This window comes from Salmo trutta, chromosome 13 (genome assembly GCF_901001165.1).
Source record: "Salmo trutta chromosome 13, fSalTru1.1, whole genome shotgun sequence".
Lineage (NCBI taxonomy): Eukaryota > Metazoa > Chordata > Actinopteri > Salmoniformes > Salmonidae > Salmo > Salmo trutta.
In genome coordinates, this window is record NC_042969.1 from 27,453,739 (window position 1) to 27,475,049 (window position 21,311).

Sequence of the window (21,311 nt, forward strand, 5' to 3'; positions counted from 1 at the left end):
AGGGTCAAAACCGGGAGGGTGAGAAAAGAGAGACCGGAAAAAGCAGGCGCTGAGAGACAAAACGCTGGTTGGCTTGAACAAACAAGACGAACTAGCACAGACAGACAGAAAACGCAGGTATAAATACACAGGGGCTAATGGGGAAGATGGACGACACCTGGAGCGGGGTGGAGACAATCACAAGGACAGGTGAAACAGATCAGGGTGTGACAGAATATTGCAAAATGTGAAAGTTTTGCACTTAAAGATACAGTGAGTCCTAGAATATGTGACATTTCTGTCAAATATGTTGTAACCTACTTAGCTGTCAATATTACCAAAATGAAATAAATGACTGTCAGTCCCTTAATTGAATCTATAAAAAATAAATGTAATTCATGGTTGGCAATCTCTTCAGGGTAGTATTGTCCTGTCAAAGGCAGAGGGTTTATCTCTGGCTTTTATCTTTTTACATCTTTAGAGATTCCCAAGTCTACGTGTACCACTCTCCACAAATTATTTCATTTCATTTGGAAAAATATGCCACACAAGATCAGGACGGATGTCATTACCAACAAGATCTGTTAAGGTGGTCATAATGTTTTAGATTTTCCGCTGTTTAATCGGACTACAAAAGTGAACTGGATTAAGAGGTATCTCAAAAAACCTTATAGTCTTTGAAATATAATACAACATTTTATTTTCCAGACAATTGGGGGCCTTCATTATTTTACTCCAATGCCCTGATACTGTGGGTAAACTTCTTGTTAAATTAGCAACATTTCATGGCTCGCTTGCTACTTAGTAACTACGAATTAGCTAGCTAGCCGCGTCACTAACAAACTAGGCCTTGGCTTATTGTTGTGCGATAGGATGTGTGTTGTCGAGTGAGCTAGCTGCGTCACTTCGCACAAACTATTGTTGAGCTAGCTAATGTTGGCTAGTTAATGTTAGCTAGCTTGTTTTGCATGGGAGCTAACTTTATCAAAATGTATGCTTGCTGAACAAGCTTGCATTAGTAGTAAAGAAAACATTCATGTTTGAAACACTGAGTTGACTATGTAGTGCTTTGTGAGTGTACATTTCTCAGTAGCTAATTACAGTGTCTTGCAAAGTATTCATCCCCCTTGACATTGTTCCTATTTTGTTGCATTACAACCTGTAATTTAAATAGATTTTTATTTTGTATTTCATGTAACGGACATACACAAAATAGTACAAATTAGTGAAGTCAAATGAAAAAAATAACTTATTTAAAAAAAATATATATAAAAAAAAATGGAAAAGTGGTGCGTGCATATGTATTCATCCCCTTTGCTATGAAACCCCTAAATAAGATCTGGTGCAACCAATTACCTTCAGAAGTCACATAATTAGTTAAATAAAGTCCACCTGTGTGGAATCTAAGTGTCACATGATCTGTCACACGATCTCAGTATATATTCACCTGTTCTGAAAGGCCCCAGAGTCTGCAACACCACTAAGCAAGGGGCTCCACCAAGCAAGTGGCAGCATGAAGATTAAGGAGCTCTCAGGTCTTTGGTCCGGTTAGGGACAAAGTTGCTCTCAGGTCAGGGACAAAGTTGTGGAGAAGTACAGATCAAGGTTGGGTTATAAAAAAATATAAAAAACTTTGAACATCCCACGGAGCACCATTAAATCCATTATTAAAAAATGGAAAGAATATGGCACCACAACAAACCTGCCAAGACAGGGCATCCCACCAAAACTCACGGACCAGGCAAGGAGGGAATTAATCAGAGGCAACAAAGAGACCAAAGATAACCCTGAAGGAGCTGCAAAGCTCCACAGCGGAGTTTGGAGTATCTGTCCATAGGACCACTTTAATCCGTACACTCCACAAAGCTGGGATTTACGGAAGCGTGGCCAGAAAAAAAGCCATTGCTTAAAGAAAAAAATAAGCGCAAACGTTTGGTGTTCGGCAAAAGGCATGTGGGAGACTCACCAAATATATGGAAGAAGGTACTCTGGTCAGATGAGACTAAAATTGAGGTTTTTGGCCATCAAGGAAAATGCTATGTCTGGCGCAAACCCAACACCTCTCACCACCCGAGAATACCATCCCCACAGTGAAGCATGGTAGTGGCAGCATCATGCTGTGGGGATGTTTTTCATCGGCAGAGACTGGGAAACTGGTCAGAATTGAAGGAATGATGGATGGCGCTAAATACAGGGAAATTCTTGAGGGAAACCTGTTTCAGTCTTCCAGAGATTTGAGACTGGGACGGAGATTCACCTTCCAGCAGGACAATGGCCCTAAGCATACTGCTAAAGTAACACTCGAGTGGTTTAAGGGGAAACATCTAAATGTCTTGGAAGGGCTTAGTCAAAGCCCAGACCTCAATCCAATTGAGAATTTATGGTATGACTTAAAGATTGCTGTACACCAGCGGAACCCATCCAACTTGAAGGAGCTGGAGCAGTTTTGCCTTGAAGAATGAGCAAAAATCCCAGTGGCTAGATGTGCTAAGCTTATAGAGACATACCCCAAGAGACTTTCAGCTGTAATTGCTGCAAAAGGTGGCTCTACAAAGTATTGACTTTGGGGGGGTGAATAGTTATGCACGCTCTAGTTTCCATCTTCAAAGTGATAGGCATGTTGTCTAAATCGAATGATACACCCCCCCCCCCCCAAAAAAACCCAAAACAATTTTAATTCCAGGTTGTAAGGCAACAAAATAGGAAATGCAGAGGGGGGTGAATACTTTCGTAAGCCATTGTATACGGCCCTTGTATATGGCCCCTGCTTGCCTACTCGGTCCGAGTTTCAAGCCATGCTTGTAGCTACCAAGCGATTACAATGAAACAGAATGACGGCTGCTATTTTGGCCAGAATGCTGATGAGTTGTTCAGGAATCGCTTTGGAAATGATTTGCGATTCACGTGCTGTAATATGTTGGGAATTGACTATTTTTAAGGATTTAAGTATTTTTGGGGGAGGGATTTTGTATATATTTTTTATAATTGTTGTTACTTTCGTAAAAATAAACTGACACAAACCCAAAACAATTGAGCTAAATCAATCTGTTAGAACAGACTGACCAGAAAAGTCTTGAATTGATTCTGAATGGTCAAAAATATTAAGATTAGTCCTCCAAATGAAAATAAGGTTATGTTTGTTAACTACAGCCCTTTAAAGTGGAACTGACAGCATTTTAACAAAATTAAATCTTATTAAAATCTGTTCATATACACCCCCACGAAGAATATCACACTTTTTATTTTACATCTTCTGACAAGCGAGATATGGATATGGTCATTTTCACGTTTCATAAATTCTTAGAATGTTTGTGAGTTAAGTATACTAAAGCATTTGTGAAAATTCTATAGCAATATAGAGTGGGAAAGCGCCCGTGTGTTTGGACAATTAATAGACACTACAGTAAATAGAACCAAATCAAAAAATCTGTCTCCTCCTGGACTGGAGCCTACGCAGACCAGTGCGCCATGGGCAATCAGAGCTACTGTACAATAGGCCTTTATGCAAACAAGCCATTTGCCACAAGGGTCTGCCATCATTTACTTTTGAACTGGACTGTGTGTTTACAGGCAGTTGCAACAGTGCGACTTTAGATCATTAGAACGCATTTGGCAAAAGCCACATAATACAGCTGAATGGATTTCTACAAATATGTAAATGTCACAGGAGTCCTCTTACATTTGGGAACTTTACAGTCCTATTGATCAAACAACCATAAAAAGGTAGGCTATCTTTCCCTATACTTTGAGAGGGTTTATCTAATAATCTACCAACAATGCCTTACTGCATGTCATGGAATGTTGTTTTTTTATTTTTTTATTTTATTACATTTCAAATTACAGTACAGTAACAAAAAAACATATCACTACACATACAATACCGTTAAAAGGTTTGGGGTCACTTAGAAATGTAATTGTTTTTGAAAGAAAAGCTCATTTTTTGTCCATTAAAATAACATCAAATTGATCAGACATAGAGTGTAGACATTGTTAATGTTGTAAATGACTATTGTAGCTGGAAACGGCAGATTGTTTTTATGGAATAACTACATAGGCGTACAGATGCCCATTATCAGCAACCATCACTCCTGTGCTCCAATGGCACGTTGTGTTAGCTAATCCAAGTTTATCATTTTAAAAGGCTAATTGATCATTAGAAAAACCTTTTGCAATTATGTTAGCACAGCTGAAAATGGTTGTTCTGATTAAAGAAGCAATAAAACTGGCCTTCTTTAGACTAGTTGAGTATCTGGAGCATCAGCATTTGTGGGTTCGATTACAGGCTCAAATTGTCCAGAAACAAAGTCCTTTCTTCTGGGTCGTGACCGGGAGACCCATGAGGCGGCGCACAATTGCCCCAGCGTCATCCGGGTTAGGGGAGGGTCTGTCTGTCCCATCGCGCTCTAGCGACAAGACTGTCTGCCAATTTGATTTCACAAAATTGGGGTAAAATAATGTACTATTACATTTCTTACCCAGCAGGGTAAGAACATGTTAAGATAGATGCACATAAATTATGCATCTATCTTAACATGTTCTCCAAAACACAAATTAGATATCAAATAAATCAAGCACAAATATAATATTTCTTTCAAACCACTTAGGGAAGAACAGAGACTTGTTTTTAACAACAATATCTTTGTTGTTCCACAGCAGGGCCTTGTGTGGGGAGTAGTTGTGGACATAACATATTTTCCACGCTAAAAGGGCTTGTTTATGAAATTTGAACAGTTTGATAGGTAATTTTGTTGGCTAATAGTTGCATTTCCACAGAAATATGACAGGGAATGAAGTACCATATATATTCCCGAGCTAAGCATACATCTTTTTTATCCAGTTTACTTTAAAGGTATTGTTCATATCAACTTGAAGCCCACCATCAGCTCCATTTGTTTAACTAGGCAAGTCAGTTAAGAACAAATTCTTATTTACAATGATGGCCTACCATGGAACAGTGGGTTTGTTCAGGGGCAGAACCACAGATTTGTACCTTTTTGGTTACTGGCCCAACGCTCTAACCACTAGGCTACCTGCCTAGCTACCTAGTTCTTTGAGCTATTCTAGGCGTAAATCTATCTAAAGAGTTATCAGATGTTTCATTAATGGCTCCGGCTATTATAAGCCATGAATTTGTATATTTGTTTTGTAGCTCAGTAAGCTTATCAGCAATATCCAAAAATAAAGTATTATTTGAAGTGTGAGAATTGTATCCATACACATTGCATGTAATAAAACAAGCATTATCTAGTTTGGAGATCAATATAACCCATCTCCCATCTTTTGACACACAAGACTCTGAAATATCACCTCTAAACTTATGAAGCAATATCATAGTACCAGCTGAGTGGTTAGACCCGTGACTATAATAAACAGAATTTCCCCGTTGTGATTTCCAAAAACTAGAATCTGAATCGCAGGAGTGAGTCTCCTGGAGTACAATGAAATCTGCATTAGTGTTTACAACAAAAAAGTGCTTTTCTTTTAGTTATGTTTCGTAAACCCCTGGCATTTAGAGAAACAATATTTAGTGCATTTGTTACTGTGCAGGTTCCGTCCCTCTCTTCACCCCAACCCGGGCTCGAACCAGGGACCCTTGCACACATCAACAACTGACACCCACAAAGCATCGTTACCCATCGCACCACAAAAGCCGCGGCCCTTGCAACGCAAGGGGAAACCCTACTTCAAGTCTCAGAGCGAGTGACATCACTGATTAAAACGCTAGTCTATTTAGTCTATTTCTGTGTTGTTTTATTTGATTGTCACTATTTTTTTCAGGATAACAGCCATGTGAACCCATTTTGCAGCTGATAATGACCTACAGCAGACGTAGGCCTACAGCAGTGTTCCCAACTCCAGTCCTCCAGTACCCACAACATCACACATTTTTGTTGTAGCCCCGGACAAACATACCTGATTTAACTTATTTAGGGCCTGATGATTAGTTGACAAGTTGAATCAGGTGTGTTTGTCCGGGGCTACAATAAAACTGTACCTTTGGGGGTATTCGAGGACCGGAGTTGGGAACCACTGGCCTACAGTATGATGGCATTAGCCTTATGGGCATTTGCAATGCACTCCTTGACACTGTGCATCTGAAGCAGAGAATAGTTTAACTCCCACACTGTTTACATACTGTTCAGCTATATGTTCTCAATTTAAAAACGATACCAGTAGACAATGCATATAAGGCTAATCATTATACTCAATTTTGTACCTGCCTTGTGCTGACATGAAATGATTAGCAAATCCAACTCTTGTAATCTAGGTGGAATCAGGAGATGATGGGATCCTTATCTTAAAACATACACACAACTACTACCACCAAGTTCATGATACTTTTCTCCAAGAAGGTCTGAGTGACACTTGGAGGTGTCACTGTGATAATGAAGATGGTTTGCCTAAGACTACCACAACAATTACATTGTCTATGCTAAATGAGTTTAAATTGTAAAGAAAGAAAAGTTAGGCTATAAGAAATAATTTTTATTCAATGGGGCTAGGCAAAGCAGAGATGACACAATACTTTTCATTTCACCCATACAACAACATTAAAGTACAGTATGTTTACAGTATCATAAACAATAGTCTTTTACGCATTCCAAATGACATTTTATATATTGATATGGTTTAAGGGGGCACTTTTGTCATGACGACAAGGTGAAAGTGCTCTCCTCAAATGGCACAACAGAACTCTCAGATTGACCAAAGCACACCATATAACAACCATCTTGTGTAACTGAGGGATGTCTACTTTCAAATCTGGAAAAGGATGAAATAGTAGAAGTAGAAACTGATGCAGCATTGCTCATCTTCACTGTCAACATGGGTGTGGTTGCCATCTTGGACTTCAAAAGGTATGAACCCACATAAAGCCCAACATGGCAACCACATGTGGGGCCAACATGGATACTGAGGACAACTTTATGAGAACCTTCTGGTTATCCTAGATGGGGGTCCAAGTGGTAACCATTCTTTAACCCACCTGGGATAAAACCTGGAGCCCATGTGGGTTATCACACAGTTGCCCACTGGGGTCCCTTAATATGCCCAACATGGCAACCACACTTGGGGTCAGCTTGGATACTGAGGACAAAACTTTGTAGGTCCCTTTTGGGTTTACCTAATGTGGCCCATGGAACAGCCCTTCATTAACCCTTATGGGCCCCACATGGAAATGTTGGCTGGGCTGGTTTTCAATTAAAAAATGTTTTCATGAAACTTACTCATTAAATTGACAAGGGCGTTTGTTTAGCTGCATTTAGTCATGCCTACCTTATTTTGAGCCTGTTAAGTGTGTTTCTCATTGCTAGGTTTTATGGGTATTATGACTCATACTGTGGTACTCTATTGTTCCCGCAAGTGCACCATCAGAAAGCCAAACCCTTGAATTTCGCAATTGTGAAATACACGGTGTTGCTCACTGTACTTTACTGTATGTATACTTGAATTATCGTTTTTCAACGGGAAATGCGCAAAAATGGAGTGGGACTTAAAAGTAAATAAACAACAGTAACAAATGTATGGTGTTGATTGATTGAAACTGAGTGATCGATCAGGTAAGGTATCTCTGTTCTCATTTTTGACAATAGAGGGGCGTGTCCTTCATGTATATACCTGCAAATGGTTTTGCTGTATACTGTAGGTAAATTCTTGCTCTACCGCTATGCTGTTTCACGGAAGTTTGTAACGGTGGAGAACACTTCAGGGGATCATTTGGTCTCCGGATCGTCTGAGAAGACCAAAGAAAAGGTTATACCTTTGTTTTATAGGCTATTATGTGATTATATCATTTGCGTTTTGGCAACCTAATTTTTATATCAATTGGCACACACCATGGATACAAATCAAAGTCAACGCTTATATTAGCCTATAATAGTCATATGGAAAACAGTTTCAAAAGGGAAAATCAAGGTAGGATGTGGTCAAATGTACTAATTTTGAAGTACTCAGATATGCCTAATAGACTATCAATGAATTTTAGAATTTCGAATATCATATCATTTTTAGATATTTCATTATTGATAAGGAATCTATAGCCCTACTTTATTTTCCACTGTATATCCCAAACACATCACAATTTTTGTGCCACGTTTGTTACATACTCATAAATGGCAGTGCTTGATTTGGGATTAAATAAGTGCAGGGGCTGTCTTTTTCCAAGTCGGTCCATTAGACTGTTCACCAAAATTCACAAATTACATTATACTATAGAAACCGCTGATTATTCACTTATGGGTACATACACATTTTCCATGACTTAACCAAATTTTCATGACTATTATTATAGCCTACACGAAAAAGTAATCATTATTGACCCTGGAAGGAAGCTGTGTCTGATCCCATGTAGGCCTACCATCTCCTGCCGTTGTGCCCTTTATCAAGGAACTTAAACCCCCAGAAAGTAGAACTGTACTGTTAGTCACACGTTATCAAGATGTGGTCAACCCTCCATCTGGAGAGATCCTGTTTGTACAGGCTTGGCTTTTGATCCAGCCCTGAAACACCCAAGTCTGCTTATCAAGGTCCTGTTGAGCAGCTGATGTTTAGGCTACAATGTAATGTCTGCAGTTTTCGGTTTGGCTATTTGTTTCAAGTGTATTAGATATAAATACTTATCTTTGCCAAAATTCGGAAATTAGAAGGAGGGGAGGATGTAATTTCCTTAATTTTGTGGCTAGAGTCAAATACTTTCTGTGGCACACATCAGAGTCAAATACTTTCTATTGAACAAACTTCATGTCAGGAGAGGCAACCGAAATGAATAATGAATGTATGTGTGTTATATTAAACATAGAGGAGGGAGTCAAATGTAGGCAAGCAATAAACATTTCAGAACAACTACTAGTCGGATAAGACATGGGAGAGGTGACGAATTTTGGCAAAGATATGTATTTATAGACTAATACACTTGAAACAAATAGCCAAACCGAAAACTGCAGACATTACTAGTGCCTCCCCCGCTGTTATCAAACCGACATAAAAAATAAAATGAAATGCAGCCGAACATGATCAGAAATATCAACTTGCAAGCAAGTCGCAGCAATAAAGATTTGAGTGCATGCGCGTTCAAGCAAGTCGCAGCAATGAAGAATTGAGTGCGTGCGCATTCATGCAAAGGGGGGGGAGAATTCTGGCAGAGGGGAGCTTTTCGGCACAACACCGGCAAGATGCCGCACTGGGCGGCTGCCCATGTGGCCCATAACTAAATCCGCTTCTGATTTTGTATTAGTCTATAAATAAATCTCTTTGCCATAATTTGTCATCTCTCCCATGTCTTATTCGACTAGTAATTTTGAAAGTGTAAGGATAATAATTCATCCATAGTTGTTCTGAAATGTTTATTGCTTGACTACATTTACTCCCTCCTCTATGTTTAATATAACACACATACAGTTGAAGTTGGAAGTTTACATACATCTTAGCCAAATACATTTAAACTCAGTTTTTCACAATTCCTAACATTTAATCCTAGTAAAAATTCCCTGTTTTAGGTCAGTTAGGATCACCACTATTTTAAGAATGTAAAATGTCAGAATAATAGTTGAGAGAATTATTTATTTCAGCTTTTATTTCTTTCATCACATTCCCAGTGGGTCAGAAGTTTACATACACTCAATTAGTATTTGGTAGCATTGCCTTTGCATTGTTTAATTTGGGTCAAATGTTTCGGGTAGCCTTCCACAAGCTTCCCACAATAAGTTGGGTGAATTTTGGCCCCTTCCTCCTGACAGGGCTGGTGAACCGAGTCAGGTTTGTAGGCCTCCTCGCTCGCACACGCTTTTCAGTTCTGCCCACAAATGTTCTATAGGACTGAGGTCAGGGCTTTGTGGTAGCCACTCCAATACCTTAACTTTGTTGTCTTTAAGCCATTTTGCCACAACTTTGGAAGTATGCTTGGGGTCATTGTCCATTTGGAAGACCCATTTGTGACCAAGCTTTAACTTCCTGACTGATGTCTTGAGATGTTGCTTCAATATATCCACATCATTTTCCTACCTCATGATGCCATCTATTTTGTGAAGTGCACCAGTCCCTCCTGCAGCAAAGCACCCACACAACATGATTCTGCCACCCCCGTGCTTCACGGTTGGGATGGTGTTCTTCGGCTTGCAAGCTTCCCCCTTTTTCCTCCGACATAACGATGGTCATTATGGCCAAACAGTTCTATATTTGTCTCATCAGACCAGAGGACATTTCTCCAAAAAGTACGATTGTTGTCCCTATGTGCAGTTGCAAACCGTAGTTTGGCTTTTTTATGGATGTTTTGGAGCAGTGGCTTCTTCCTTGCTGAGTGGCCTTTCAGGTTCTGTCGATATAGGACTGATTTTACTGTGGATATAGATACTTTTGTACCTGTTTCCTCCAGAATCTTCACAGGGTCCTTTGCTGTTGTTCTGGGATTGATTTGCACTTTTCGCACCAAAGTACATTCATCTCTAGGAGACAGAACGCGTGTCCTTCCTGAGCGGTATGACGGCTGTGTGGCCCCATGGTGTTTATACTTGCGTACTATTGTTTGCACAGATTAACGTGGTACCTTCAGGCGTTTGGAAATTGCTCCCAAGGATGAAGCAGACTTGTGGAGGTCTCCATATTTTTTTCTGAGGTCTTGGCTGATTTCTTTTGATTTTCCCATGATGTCAAGCAAAGAGGCACTGAGTTTGAAGGTAGGCCTTGAAATACATGCACAGGTACACCTCCAATTGACTCAAATTATGTCAATTAGCCTATCAGAAGCTTCTAAAGCCATGACATCAATTTCTGGAATTTTCCAAGCTGTTTAAAGGCACAGTCATCTTAGTGTATGTAAACTTCTGACCCACTGGAATTGTGATACAGTGAATTATAAGGGAAATAATCTGTCTGTAAACAATTGTTGGAAGAATTACTTGTGTCATGCACAAAGTAGATGTCCTAACTGACTTGCCAAAACTATAGTTTGTTAACAAGAAATTTGTGGAGTGGTTGAAAAACGAGTTTTAATGACTCCAACCTAAGTGTATGTAAACTTCAACTGTACATTAATTATTAATTTAGGTTGCCTATCCTGACATGAAGTTTGTTCTATAGAAAGTATTTGACTCTGATGTGTGTCACAGAAAGTATTTGACTCTAGTCACAAAATTAAGGAAATTAGGGGGGGGGGGGAATTCTGGCAAGGGGGAGATTTTCGTCAGGGGGGAGATTTTCGGCACAACACCTGTTCGGCGATCTGACCAAGTCAAGCACTAATAAATGACAAAAAATAAGATGTAATCTTATCCAATATTTTAAATTAAATATTTTCCGGTATTTTACATTAAAGCAATTGTCTGAGGATGGTGCTGGACCATCTGACATAAAAACAAATGGGGACAGTTGATGAAAAAGCTTTAAATAAAGGTAAACATCCAGGCATGTCACATGATTGTCCAAAACACAGGGCCCTAGTCATTATTCTTAGTTAGTCATGTAGCTGTATTGATTTAAGTGACAAAAGATTGCAATAATAAAATCTCCTCCCCTTCTCTCTCACTCCCCTCATCATTCCTCCCTCTCTCTCCTTACATCTCTTCCCCATTTCTTCCCCACTCTTCTCCAAATGTATCTTGCCACCTCTCCACTGCCTGCTTTCTCTCCCTCGCTCCTTCTCTTTCTGTAGTTAAATGGCGCGCTACCATTGGCGGTGGCGGCGTGTTCTCCTATGCCTGGGCTGTACTCCATGTGTCCTGGTGGCATCTCTCTGTGTGTACGTCACCCTGGCTGTGTGCTATGGTACTACCACCACCACAGGCCCAGGCGGTGCTGCCCCTATCCCACAAACTCTACCAGAGCACTTCATTGCACTTGGGTTAACCAGTAATGGCACCGTGGCCCCCCACCCCACCAGCTCCTTCTGGGACCCCAAGCCCCACGGAGGAGCCCTCTGGAACCTGCTCCAGCTACACATTGACCGCCAATACAACCCCATCCTGATGCCCAGCAGAGAGTACAATTACCATCTTGATACCAATAATAAAAACTATTTGCGGTTTTCCTTCCCCACCTTGAGTGCAGGGTTCTCTGAGATTGGGAACTTGACGTCTCAAATGGAGGATTTCCTGGAGCTGCCCCTGCAGATGCAGATGTTTGTGCGCTCCATGCACTTCAGGGACTACCCTGTCCTCATTGAGCCTGCTAAACTGTGTGGGCGTGGGCTAAGGAAGGGACAGGGGCCTTTCCTAGTGCTGGCCATCAAGACCAAGGATCTGAACTTTGAGAACCGTCAAGCCATCCGGCAGACCTGGGGCCGGGCGGGGTGGGTGGCAGGGGCGACAGGGAACGGCGGTGTGGTGCGAAGGGTCTTCCTCCTGGGGAAGAACCACGCAGAGCCCCGGGTGGAGGTCAGCAAGCTGCTGCAGCTGGAGAGCCGCCAGTACAGGGACATCCTCCAGTGGGACTTCCACGACTCCTTCTTTAACCTCACCCTGAAGGATGTGCTGCTGTGGGATTGGCTCTCCACCCGCTGCTCCATGGCACGCTTTGTCTTTAAAGGGGATGACGACGTCCTGTTGCGGACCCCTGCTCTGTTAGACTACCTCCGGGAGCAGACGATCCTATCAGGGGGGCCTGGGTCAGAGGTTATGAAGGGATTCATGGTAGGGGATGTGATAGAAGCAGCCAGCCCCAACAGAGTCAACTCTACCAAGTACTTTATTCCTGCTAGTTTCTATAATGGTCTGTACCCTCCGTACGGGGGTGGGGGAGGGGTGGTGTACTCAGGGGAGCTGGCCCTGAGGCTCAACCGTATCTCCCGGAGAGTTCACCTGTACCCCATTGATGATGTCTACGTGGGCATGTGCCTCCACAGGCTCGGGGTCCAACCCATCCACCACCCCGCCTTCCTCACCTTCGACTTCCCCAAGAAAGAGGGGGTGGAGCAGTGTGCGTACCACACTATCTTACTGGTACACAAACGCAGCCCTGCTCAGGTGATGAAGCTGTGGTCGGAGATAATGAGGAACCAGACAGAATGCAGCAACACCATCCTGAGAACTGAGAAGGAGAACAAGAATACACTTCTGATAGATCCATTTAGTGTGAAAGACAACGAGGGACAGGAACTTCTGACGGATCCATGGGGTAGTTCTGAAAATTCAGCTCTATAGTGAGGTAATCACTGACTGGTATGAAACTGACTTAAAGCTGCAATATGCAACTTTGTGGGCAACCCGACCAAATTTACATAGAAATGTTAGCTATACAGTGCCTTTGGAAAGTATTCAGACCCCTTCCCTTTTTCCACATTTTGTTATGTTACAGCCTTATTCTAAAATGGATTAAATAAATAAAAAATCCTCATCAATCTACACACAATACCTAATAATGACAAAGTGATAACAGGTTTTTAGACATTTTGGCAAGTATTCAGACCCTTTGCTATGAGACTCGAAATTGAGCTCAGGTGCATCCTGTTTCCATTGATCATCCTTGAGATGTTTCTACAACTTGTTTGGAGTCCATCTGTGGTAAATTCAATTGATTGGACATGAGTTGGAAAGGCACACACCTGTCTATATAAGGTCCCACAGTTGACAGTGCATGTCAGAGCAAAAACCAAGCCATGAGGTCGAAGGAATTGTCCGTAGAGCTCCGATACAGGATTGTGTCGAGGCACAGATCTGGGGAAGGGTACCAAAAAATGTCTGCAGCATTGAAGGTCCCCAAGAACACAGTGGCCTCCATCATTCTTAAAATGGAAGAAGTTTGGAACCACCAAGACTCTTCCTAGAGCTGGCCAGGTGGGAGAAGGGTCTAGGTCAGGGAGGTGACCAAGAATCAAATCAAATCAAATCAAATGTATTTATATAGCCCTTCTTACATCAGCTGATATCTCAAAGTGCTGTACAGAAACCCAGCCTAAAACCCCAAACAGCAAGCAATGCAGGTGTAGAAGCACGGTGGCTAGGAAAAACTCCCTAGAAAGGCCAAAACCTAGGAAGAAACCTAGAGAGGAACCAGGCTATGAGGGGTGGCCAGTCCTCTTCTTGCTGTGCAGGGTGGAGATTATAACAGCACATGGCCTAGATGTTCAAATGTTCATAAATGACCAGCATGGTCAAATAATAATAATCATAGTAGTGGTCGAGGGTGCAACAAGTCAGTAACACAAGAGTAAGTGTCAGTTGGCTTTTTCATAGCCGATCTTTGAGAGTATCTCTACCGCTCCTGCTGTCTAGAGAGCTGAAAACAGCAGGTCTGGGACAGGTAGCACGTCCGGTGAATAGGTCAGGGTTCTAGCAGGTCTGGGACAGCAGGGTCTGGGACAGGTAGCACGTCCGGTGAACAGGTCAGGGTTCCATAGCTGTAGGCAGAACAGTTGGAACTGGAGCAGCAGCACGGCCAGGTGAACTGGGGACAGCAAGGAGTCATCAAGCCAGGTAGTCCTGAGGCATGGTCCTAGGGCTCAGGTCCTCCGAAAGAGAGAAAGAGAGAACGAGAGAATTAGAGAGAGCATATTTAAATTCACACAGGACACCGGAATAGACAAGAGAAATACTCCAGATGTGACAGACTGACCCTAGCCCCCCGACACATAAACTACTGCAGCGTAAATACTGGAGGCTGAGACAGGAGGGGTCAGGAGACACTGTGGCCCCACCTCCTGGTCACTCTGACAGAGTTCCAGAGTTCGTCTGTGGAGATGTGAGGTGCCCTGGCTGGGACCGAGAGACTGAAAAACAGCTTCTGACTAGCCGGCTACCACCCGGTTACTCAGCCCTGCATCTTTAGAGGCTGCTGCCCTATATACATAGACATGGAATCACTGGTCACTTTAATAATGTTTACATACTTCTTTACTCATTTCATATGTATATACTGTATTCTACTGCCATTCCGACATTGCTCATCCTAATATTTATATATTCCTTAATTCCATTCTTTAACTTTTAGATTTCTGTGTATTGTTGTGAATTGTTAGATACTACTGCACTGTTGGAGCTAGGAACACAAGCATTTCGCTACACCCGCAATAACATCTGCTAAATATGTGACCAATAATTATTATTATTATTTTATTTTTTTCTAATGTGTTATTGACTGTACGTTTGTTTATTCCATGTGTAACTCTGTGTTGTTGTTTGTGTCACACTGCTTTGCTTTATCTTGTCCAGGTCGCAGTCGTAAATGAGAACTTGTTCTCAACTGGCCTACCTGGTTAAATAAAGGTGAAATATTTGTATTTTTTTTAAAGATTTTATTTTTGGGGGAGAACCTTCCAGAAGGACAACCATCTTTGCAGCACTCCACCAATCAGGCCTTTATGGTAGAGTGGCTAGATGGAAGCCAGTCCTCAGTAAAAGGTACATGACAGCCTGCTAGGAGTTTGCCAAAAGGCACCTAAAGGACCCTCAGACCATGAGAAACAAGATTCCCTGGTCTGATGAAACCAAGATTGAACTCTTTGGCCTGAATGCCAAGCGTCACATCTGGAGGAAAACTGGCACCATCCCTACGGTGAAGCATGGTGCTGGCAGCATCATGCTGTGGGGATCTTTTTCAGTGGCAGGGACTGGGAGACTAGTCAGGATCGAGGCAAAGATTAACAGAGCAAAGTACAGAGAGATCCTTGATGAAAACCTGCTCCAGAGCGCTCAGGACCTCAGACAGGGGCGAAGGTTCACCTTCCAACAGGACAATGACCTTGGCACACAGCCAAGACAACGCTGGAGTGGCTTCAGGACAAGTCTCTGAATGTTCTTGAGTAGCCCAACCAGTGCCCGGACTTGAACCCGATCGAACATCTCTGGAGAGACCTGAAAATAGCTGTCCAACCTGACAGAGCTTGAGAGGATCTGCAGAGAAGAATGGGAGAAACCTGTACATGTGATATCATTTTTGTTTTTGCTTTGTGATTATGGGGTATTTTGTGTAGATTGATGACGGGAAAATACTATTTAATCAATTTTAGAATAAGGCTGTAACGTAACAAAATGTGGAAAACGGGGTCTGAATACTTTCCGAATACACTGTAGAGCTGTCATTCTCATTGAAAGCATGTTGGAAATTCTGAGGAAATGTTTATAGTAATAATTTTTTTATTATGATTTATCAGGAGGTGCTGCAGCACTCTTAGCACCCCACGGCTATGCTGCCACTTGAAAATGGGGAAGAGGCAAGGCCTTCATAGTGAGGTATTCACTGACTGGCTATCCTATTATGTAAAACCGACATGATGGGGATTGTCTATAGAGAAGGTGTGCTGCCGCTTGACAATGGAGAGGAGCATGAGAATGGGGAACAGTACCGATTTATTCATGTTAACCTATTATTACTGTAAATCACAACGATTTGAGGAACCTGAGGAAATACAAGACTGGTTGTTTTAAAACTGACTCAAATGATAGATGGTGATGGAGAAAGGTTTCAGCTGAGAACTGCCCTGTAATAAGGTCCCATAGTGTGATAAACGTGAACCTACGTTTGACAGAAATACTGGATGTTGTTTTTTTTTACTGATGTTGAAGAAATGTTTGTGACAGCATGTAAGTATTTGAGGAAGTATTAAACAGAATGACCTACTTAGTACACAGTCAACTGTGATGACTGTCACTGTGAAGGCCATTACATTGCTCAACTGCCTCCTGTTGAACCGGTTTGGGTCCCATGCTGTGGGCAGGAATTCTCATGCTCAGTTTTTGAGCTCGGAGGCTAATTATGAGCAAAGTCAGACTCATGAGGTGCAACAAACATATTTATATGAATACATTTTGCAGATTTAACCACTGCCACTGCATAATGGCAGAATTAGATCTGAGGTTTGGTTATCCGAAACCAAAAGATGAGTAAGTAAATAAATGTGTAAATGAACCTCTCTGACAAATGTTGTGCACTTTTCAGTGTTTCTCTGAACATTAACCATTTTAATATTTGATTATTTAATTTTGAATCAGACATCTGGACAAAAAAATCTTAAACCTATCAGTCCTGAGACCACACCCAAAAAAATCTGCTTTTAATTTATCTGACACATATTTATCTGCATGTCCAGCCCTTATATTTAACCTCACAGTGATATGTTTTACCATTTTCTTTTCAGGATAACCAGGGCTACAAAAAGAACACAAAACAATTTGACAAACATGAGTTTTATTGACAAATGTCAATAAAAAAATGTCTGCCAAAGCAAAAACCTTATAAAAAGGAATTTATATGAATGCTGTAAGTATAGAAATGGTTTGCTCAGTGAGAAATGAATATCCAACTAGTCTGTGATAACTATGTGGAGTTTGGAGTTTGTGACAGCAAGTATGTGAGTTTATTACAGTATTATAGACACTATGTCCTGGGATTTCCTCTGATCGTCTATGTAGAAGAACCCCCTACCTTCTTCCGACTTGTGTGGCTTGTGGACATCAGAGTGAAATTCTCAGCTTTTCATAGATACCTTTTAATAGTTTGTACCTCAAACCATTCAGGATCCGCCCTTGTCTGACAAACACCGCTCTAGGTCAGCCCCCATAATTTACACAGTTGGTATCTATGGATGCAAAAGAAATAGACGAATCCAACGATACAACCCAGAATGTAGCTCAAAAACACCATGTTTAAAAGGGGTTAGAAGTCCAGTGTTGCAATGGGGCTCATTGGGTTAATTATATTGTAAGTATTTTTCTGATGAAAGACCACAATAATGATTTTAATTCACAATCATTATGTACATATATTATGACACACCCTCAGTCAGGGTGTCATGGACCAGTTCAATATTTCCACCATTCACCTCTTTTTCAACATAGCTTAGCAAAGCATGCACATGTTCCTCTCTAGGACAGGTGGTATAAGTACTGTATGATATACCTAACCTACATTATGTCCATGGGATGCTAAGTCCAACCCCCAAATACATGTTAAAACAGCAGGATGTTTGATTGGATTCATGGGGTGGGAGAGTACAATCCACAATATATTCTTCAGCAGCAGCGTATTCTGAGGGGGACATTGGTGTAAACATCTGTCCAAAGGATTGTCATAAACATCTCAACAATACAAGCTGCTCTACACTCTGTCCTCCTCTTCCTTCTTCTCATCCTCAGTGTCTTCCCCACTTTCACTGTAGTGGATGTTACAGCGGTTGGTGTTGACGACGAGATCGCTCTCGTCATCCTCTGAGTTCCCCTTTCCAGGCAACATGTCCTGCACACACTGCTTTCAGCTTGTGCCTTCCTCAGTGTGTGTGTGTCTGTGTGTGTGTCAGAAGTCAAATCACATCCCTTAGGGGGGTTAGGATTACTTGAAACAATTGTTTTTATATTTGAATAACAGCAGGACAAACAATAGTTTATCAAGTGTGGTGGCCTTGCAGTTACCATGGTAATGGAAGTGCTGAAAATGGGGTTTACTGGTATGTTACTTCTATAGGTGAAGCTACACTATATGTACAAAACTATGTGGACACCCCTTTCAGTTAGTGGATTCGGCTATTTCAGCCACACCCGTTGCTGATAGGTGTATAAAATAGAGCACACAGCCATGCAATCTCCATAGACAAACATTGGCAGTAGAATGTTCTTACTGAAGAGCTCAGTGACTCTCAACGTGGCAACATCATAGAATGCCACCTTTCCAATGAGTCAGTTTGTTAAATTTCTGCCCTGCTAGAGCTGCCCTGGTCAACTGTAAGTGCTGCTATTGTGAAGTGAAAATGTCTAGGAGCAACAACAGCTCAGCCGCAAAGAGGTAGGCCACACAAGCTCACAGAACGGGACTTCCGAGTGCTGAAGTGCGTAAAAATGGCCAAGCAGCGGCACACAAGCCTAAGATCACCATGCGCAATGCAAAGCATCGGCTGGTGTGGTGTAAAGCTCGCCGTCCACGGCTGGTGTGGTGTAAAGTTCACCGTCATTGGACTCTGGAGCAGTGGAAACACGTTCTCTGGAGTGATGAATCACATTTCATCATCTGGCAGTCCAACGGACGAATCTGGGTTTGGCGGATGCCAGGAGAACGCTACCTGCCCGAATGAATAGTGCCAACTGTAAAGTTTGGTGGAGGAGGAATAATGGTCTGGGGGTGTTTTTCATGGTTTGGGCAAGGCCCCTTAGTTCCAGTGAAGGGAAATCTTAATGCTACAGCATACAATGACATTCTAGATGATTCTGTACTTCCAACTTTGTGGCAACATTTTGGGGAAGGACGTCATCTCTAGCTGACACCTTTGCTAACAGGTATGGTGTTAATTTTTTTGACTGACATTTTAGATCTATTTTGGATCCTTGGGATGTCCCTACCTCTATCAAGTATACATATAAAATGGTTAAGTTTAGTCTTAGTTTAGGGTTCAGGGTAAGGACATCCCAAGGAATCCGGATAGCAGTGACTGTTCATAGAATGAGAGACGGGCACGGTATTTGAGAGCTCAGCGGTGACACAGACATTCATTTGTTTGTTATTTTACAAGCGGCAGAAGGGATTTTCGAGTGTCTGCCCCAGATAGTTTCCTTAGAGACGATGAAAACAATTCCCAAGATGTCCTTGATCCAATTGAGGAGTACGTAGGCTATATTTAAGTTGTGATATCGTTAGGAAATATATATATTTTTTTTTAAATAATACATTTTTGTTGATAACGAGTTGATAAGGTTTGTCGAAAGCACGTAGGCAATACTATGTACTGTGTTGATAGAGGAGTAGGCTAGTGTACAATAACGTAATTTGATGTGCTAGTATTATTTATTTATACTATAGTTTATACTATAGTATATATACACATTCTACATTGTAATACACTACCCCTACATGCCATTGTACTATAGTATATATACACATTCTACATTGTAATACACTACCCCTACATGCCATTGTACTATAGTATATATACACATTCTACATTGTAATACACTACCCCTACATGCCATTGTACTATAGTATATATACACATTCTACATTGTAATACACTACCCCTACATGCCATTGTACTATAGTATATATACACATTCTACATTGTAATACACTACCCCTACATGCCATTGTACTATAGTATATATACACATTCTACATTGTAATACACTACCCCTACATGCCATTGTGTGCTGGAGCTATGGGTTTATTTTTCCACTGTCACTAGGCCTACACATTCACACTCAAACTGAATTGAATGGGTGACGCTTAACTACTTTTCACTGAAGAAGGGAAACGAGGTACAACATACAACTTCGATCGAAGACCTAAAATCATGCCTGACAAGACCAATGAAATCATAACGGTGTCCTAATATAGTGTGGATACAGGAGTAGCCTATTCTACGATAATGTAACTGTATGTGCTTGTATTATTTATCTAACTGATAAATGAAATTGGAAATGTGGATTACGGTATGATGATTACGGTATTGTACAAGGTAGATACAGGAGTAGCCTATAGTCTACAATAATAACGTCATTGAATGTACTATAGAATAATTTATTTCATTGATGAATGAAATTGTAAATGGGGATGGGTAGGTAACTTCATTCAGTGAATATCTCTGGGAGTATGTTAATGAAGGGTTTTTCTTCTGTTGAACTATGGCAAGGTCAAACTCATTTCTAAATCTCTTTCTTTTAGTCAAGAGTTGATGAGCCACAGCAACCAATCAGCATCACTATAGGTGTTCTCCCCACCACCCACACTGCTCTCCCTCCACAAGCAGCCACATCCTCTTCTCCTGTTCCATTCATTTGCCTCTGTGCCCATCACATTCTATAGCACCTGATGTGGTGGAAGTTGTTGAACCAGATCTGAACGAGGACCACGTTCAGGCACGGACTGAGAAAAACTATTGTCCGCTGTTCATTTATTTTCTGGCCTTCCAAGAGATAAATAAGAAATGTATTTGTAATAATATTAAATAGAACTGCATTTATTTCTATTATCAATCAAGGTGAGACTGAACATGGACAGGTAGGAGTTTCTTTCACAACGTATCTCTATCTTTTCCAGGGACCATCTCTTACCTCCCTCATCAACTCCACTGACATGAAACCTTAGGGAGGTATCCTTTCTTTTCTGTCTGCCATTAACATTATTGCATATCTAATCAAACATTTAAATGAAATCATTCAATAACTGTTTTTACATACCTGATCATCTTTTAACCAGTGTGTTTGCTTGTTTACGTCTGTCTCCTACCCTGTTCCCTTTACTCTGCTCCTGTTCTCCAGGACCGAGGGGTTCTGCCTAACACCCAGACATGGATCCACCTGATGTCCTCCATTACCTGTTCTCCAGGAGCTAGGGGTTCTGCCCAACACCCAGACATGGATCCACCTGATGTCCTCCATTACCTGTTCTCCAGGAGCTAGGGGTTCTGCCCAACACCCAGACATGGT

General features: G+C 41.5%; 1 protein-coding gene across 4 annotated transcripts; it reads left to right on the forward strand.

The window, feature by feature from the left end:
* Positions 1–6,797: 6,797 nt before the first annotated feature.
* On the forward strand, positions 6,798–21,229 carry LOC115205566 (N-acetyllactosaminide beta-1,3-N-acetylglucosaminyltransferase 2-like). 4 transcript variants are annotated; one of them, XR_003880639.1, is made up of 4 exons: positions 7,573–7,893; positions 11,624–13,113; positions 20,923–20,974; positions 21,144–21,229. XR_003880639.1 is itself a non-coding variant. In XM_029771695.1 (3 exons), exon 2 carries the CDS (start codon positions 11,628–11,630, stop codon positions 13,107–13,109), a length of 1,482 nt encoding a protein of 493 aa, XP_029627555.1. In that variant the 5' UTR covers positions 7,573–7,893; positions 11,624–11,627; the 3' UTR covers positions 13,110–13,113; positions 16,058–16,825. The 4 variants fall into 4 exon arrangements, 3 of the variants coding, with proteins under 3 accessions (XP_029627554.1, XP_029627555.1, XP_029627553.1); XM_029771695.1 differs by lacking the exons at positions 20,923–20,974; positions 21,144–21,229 and adding an exon at positions 16,058–16,825; XM_029771694.1 differs by lacking the exons at positions 7,573–7,893; positions 20,923–20,974; positions 21,144–21,229 and adding an exon at positions 6,798–7,538 and having other exon boundaries at positions 11,624–13,187.
* The last annotated feature ends 82 nt before the right edge of the window (positions 21,230–21,311 follow it).

What these genes read in the sequence shown, in the direction of transcription:
- LOC115205566 (XM_029771694.1), top strand. Translation starts at nt 11,628, where the DNA reads ATGGCGCGCTACCATTGGCGGTGGCGGCGTGTTCTCCTATGCCTGGGC.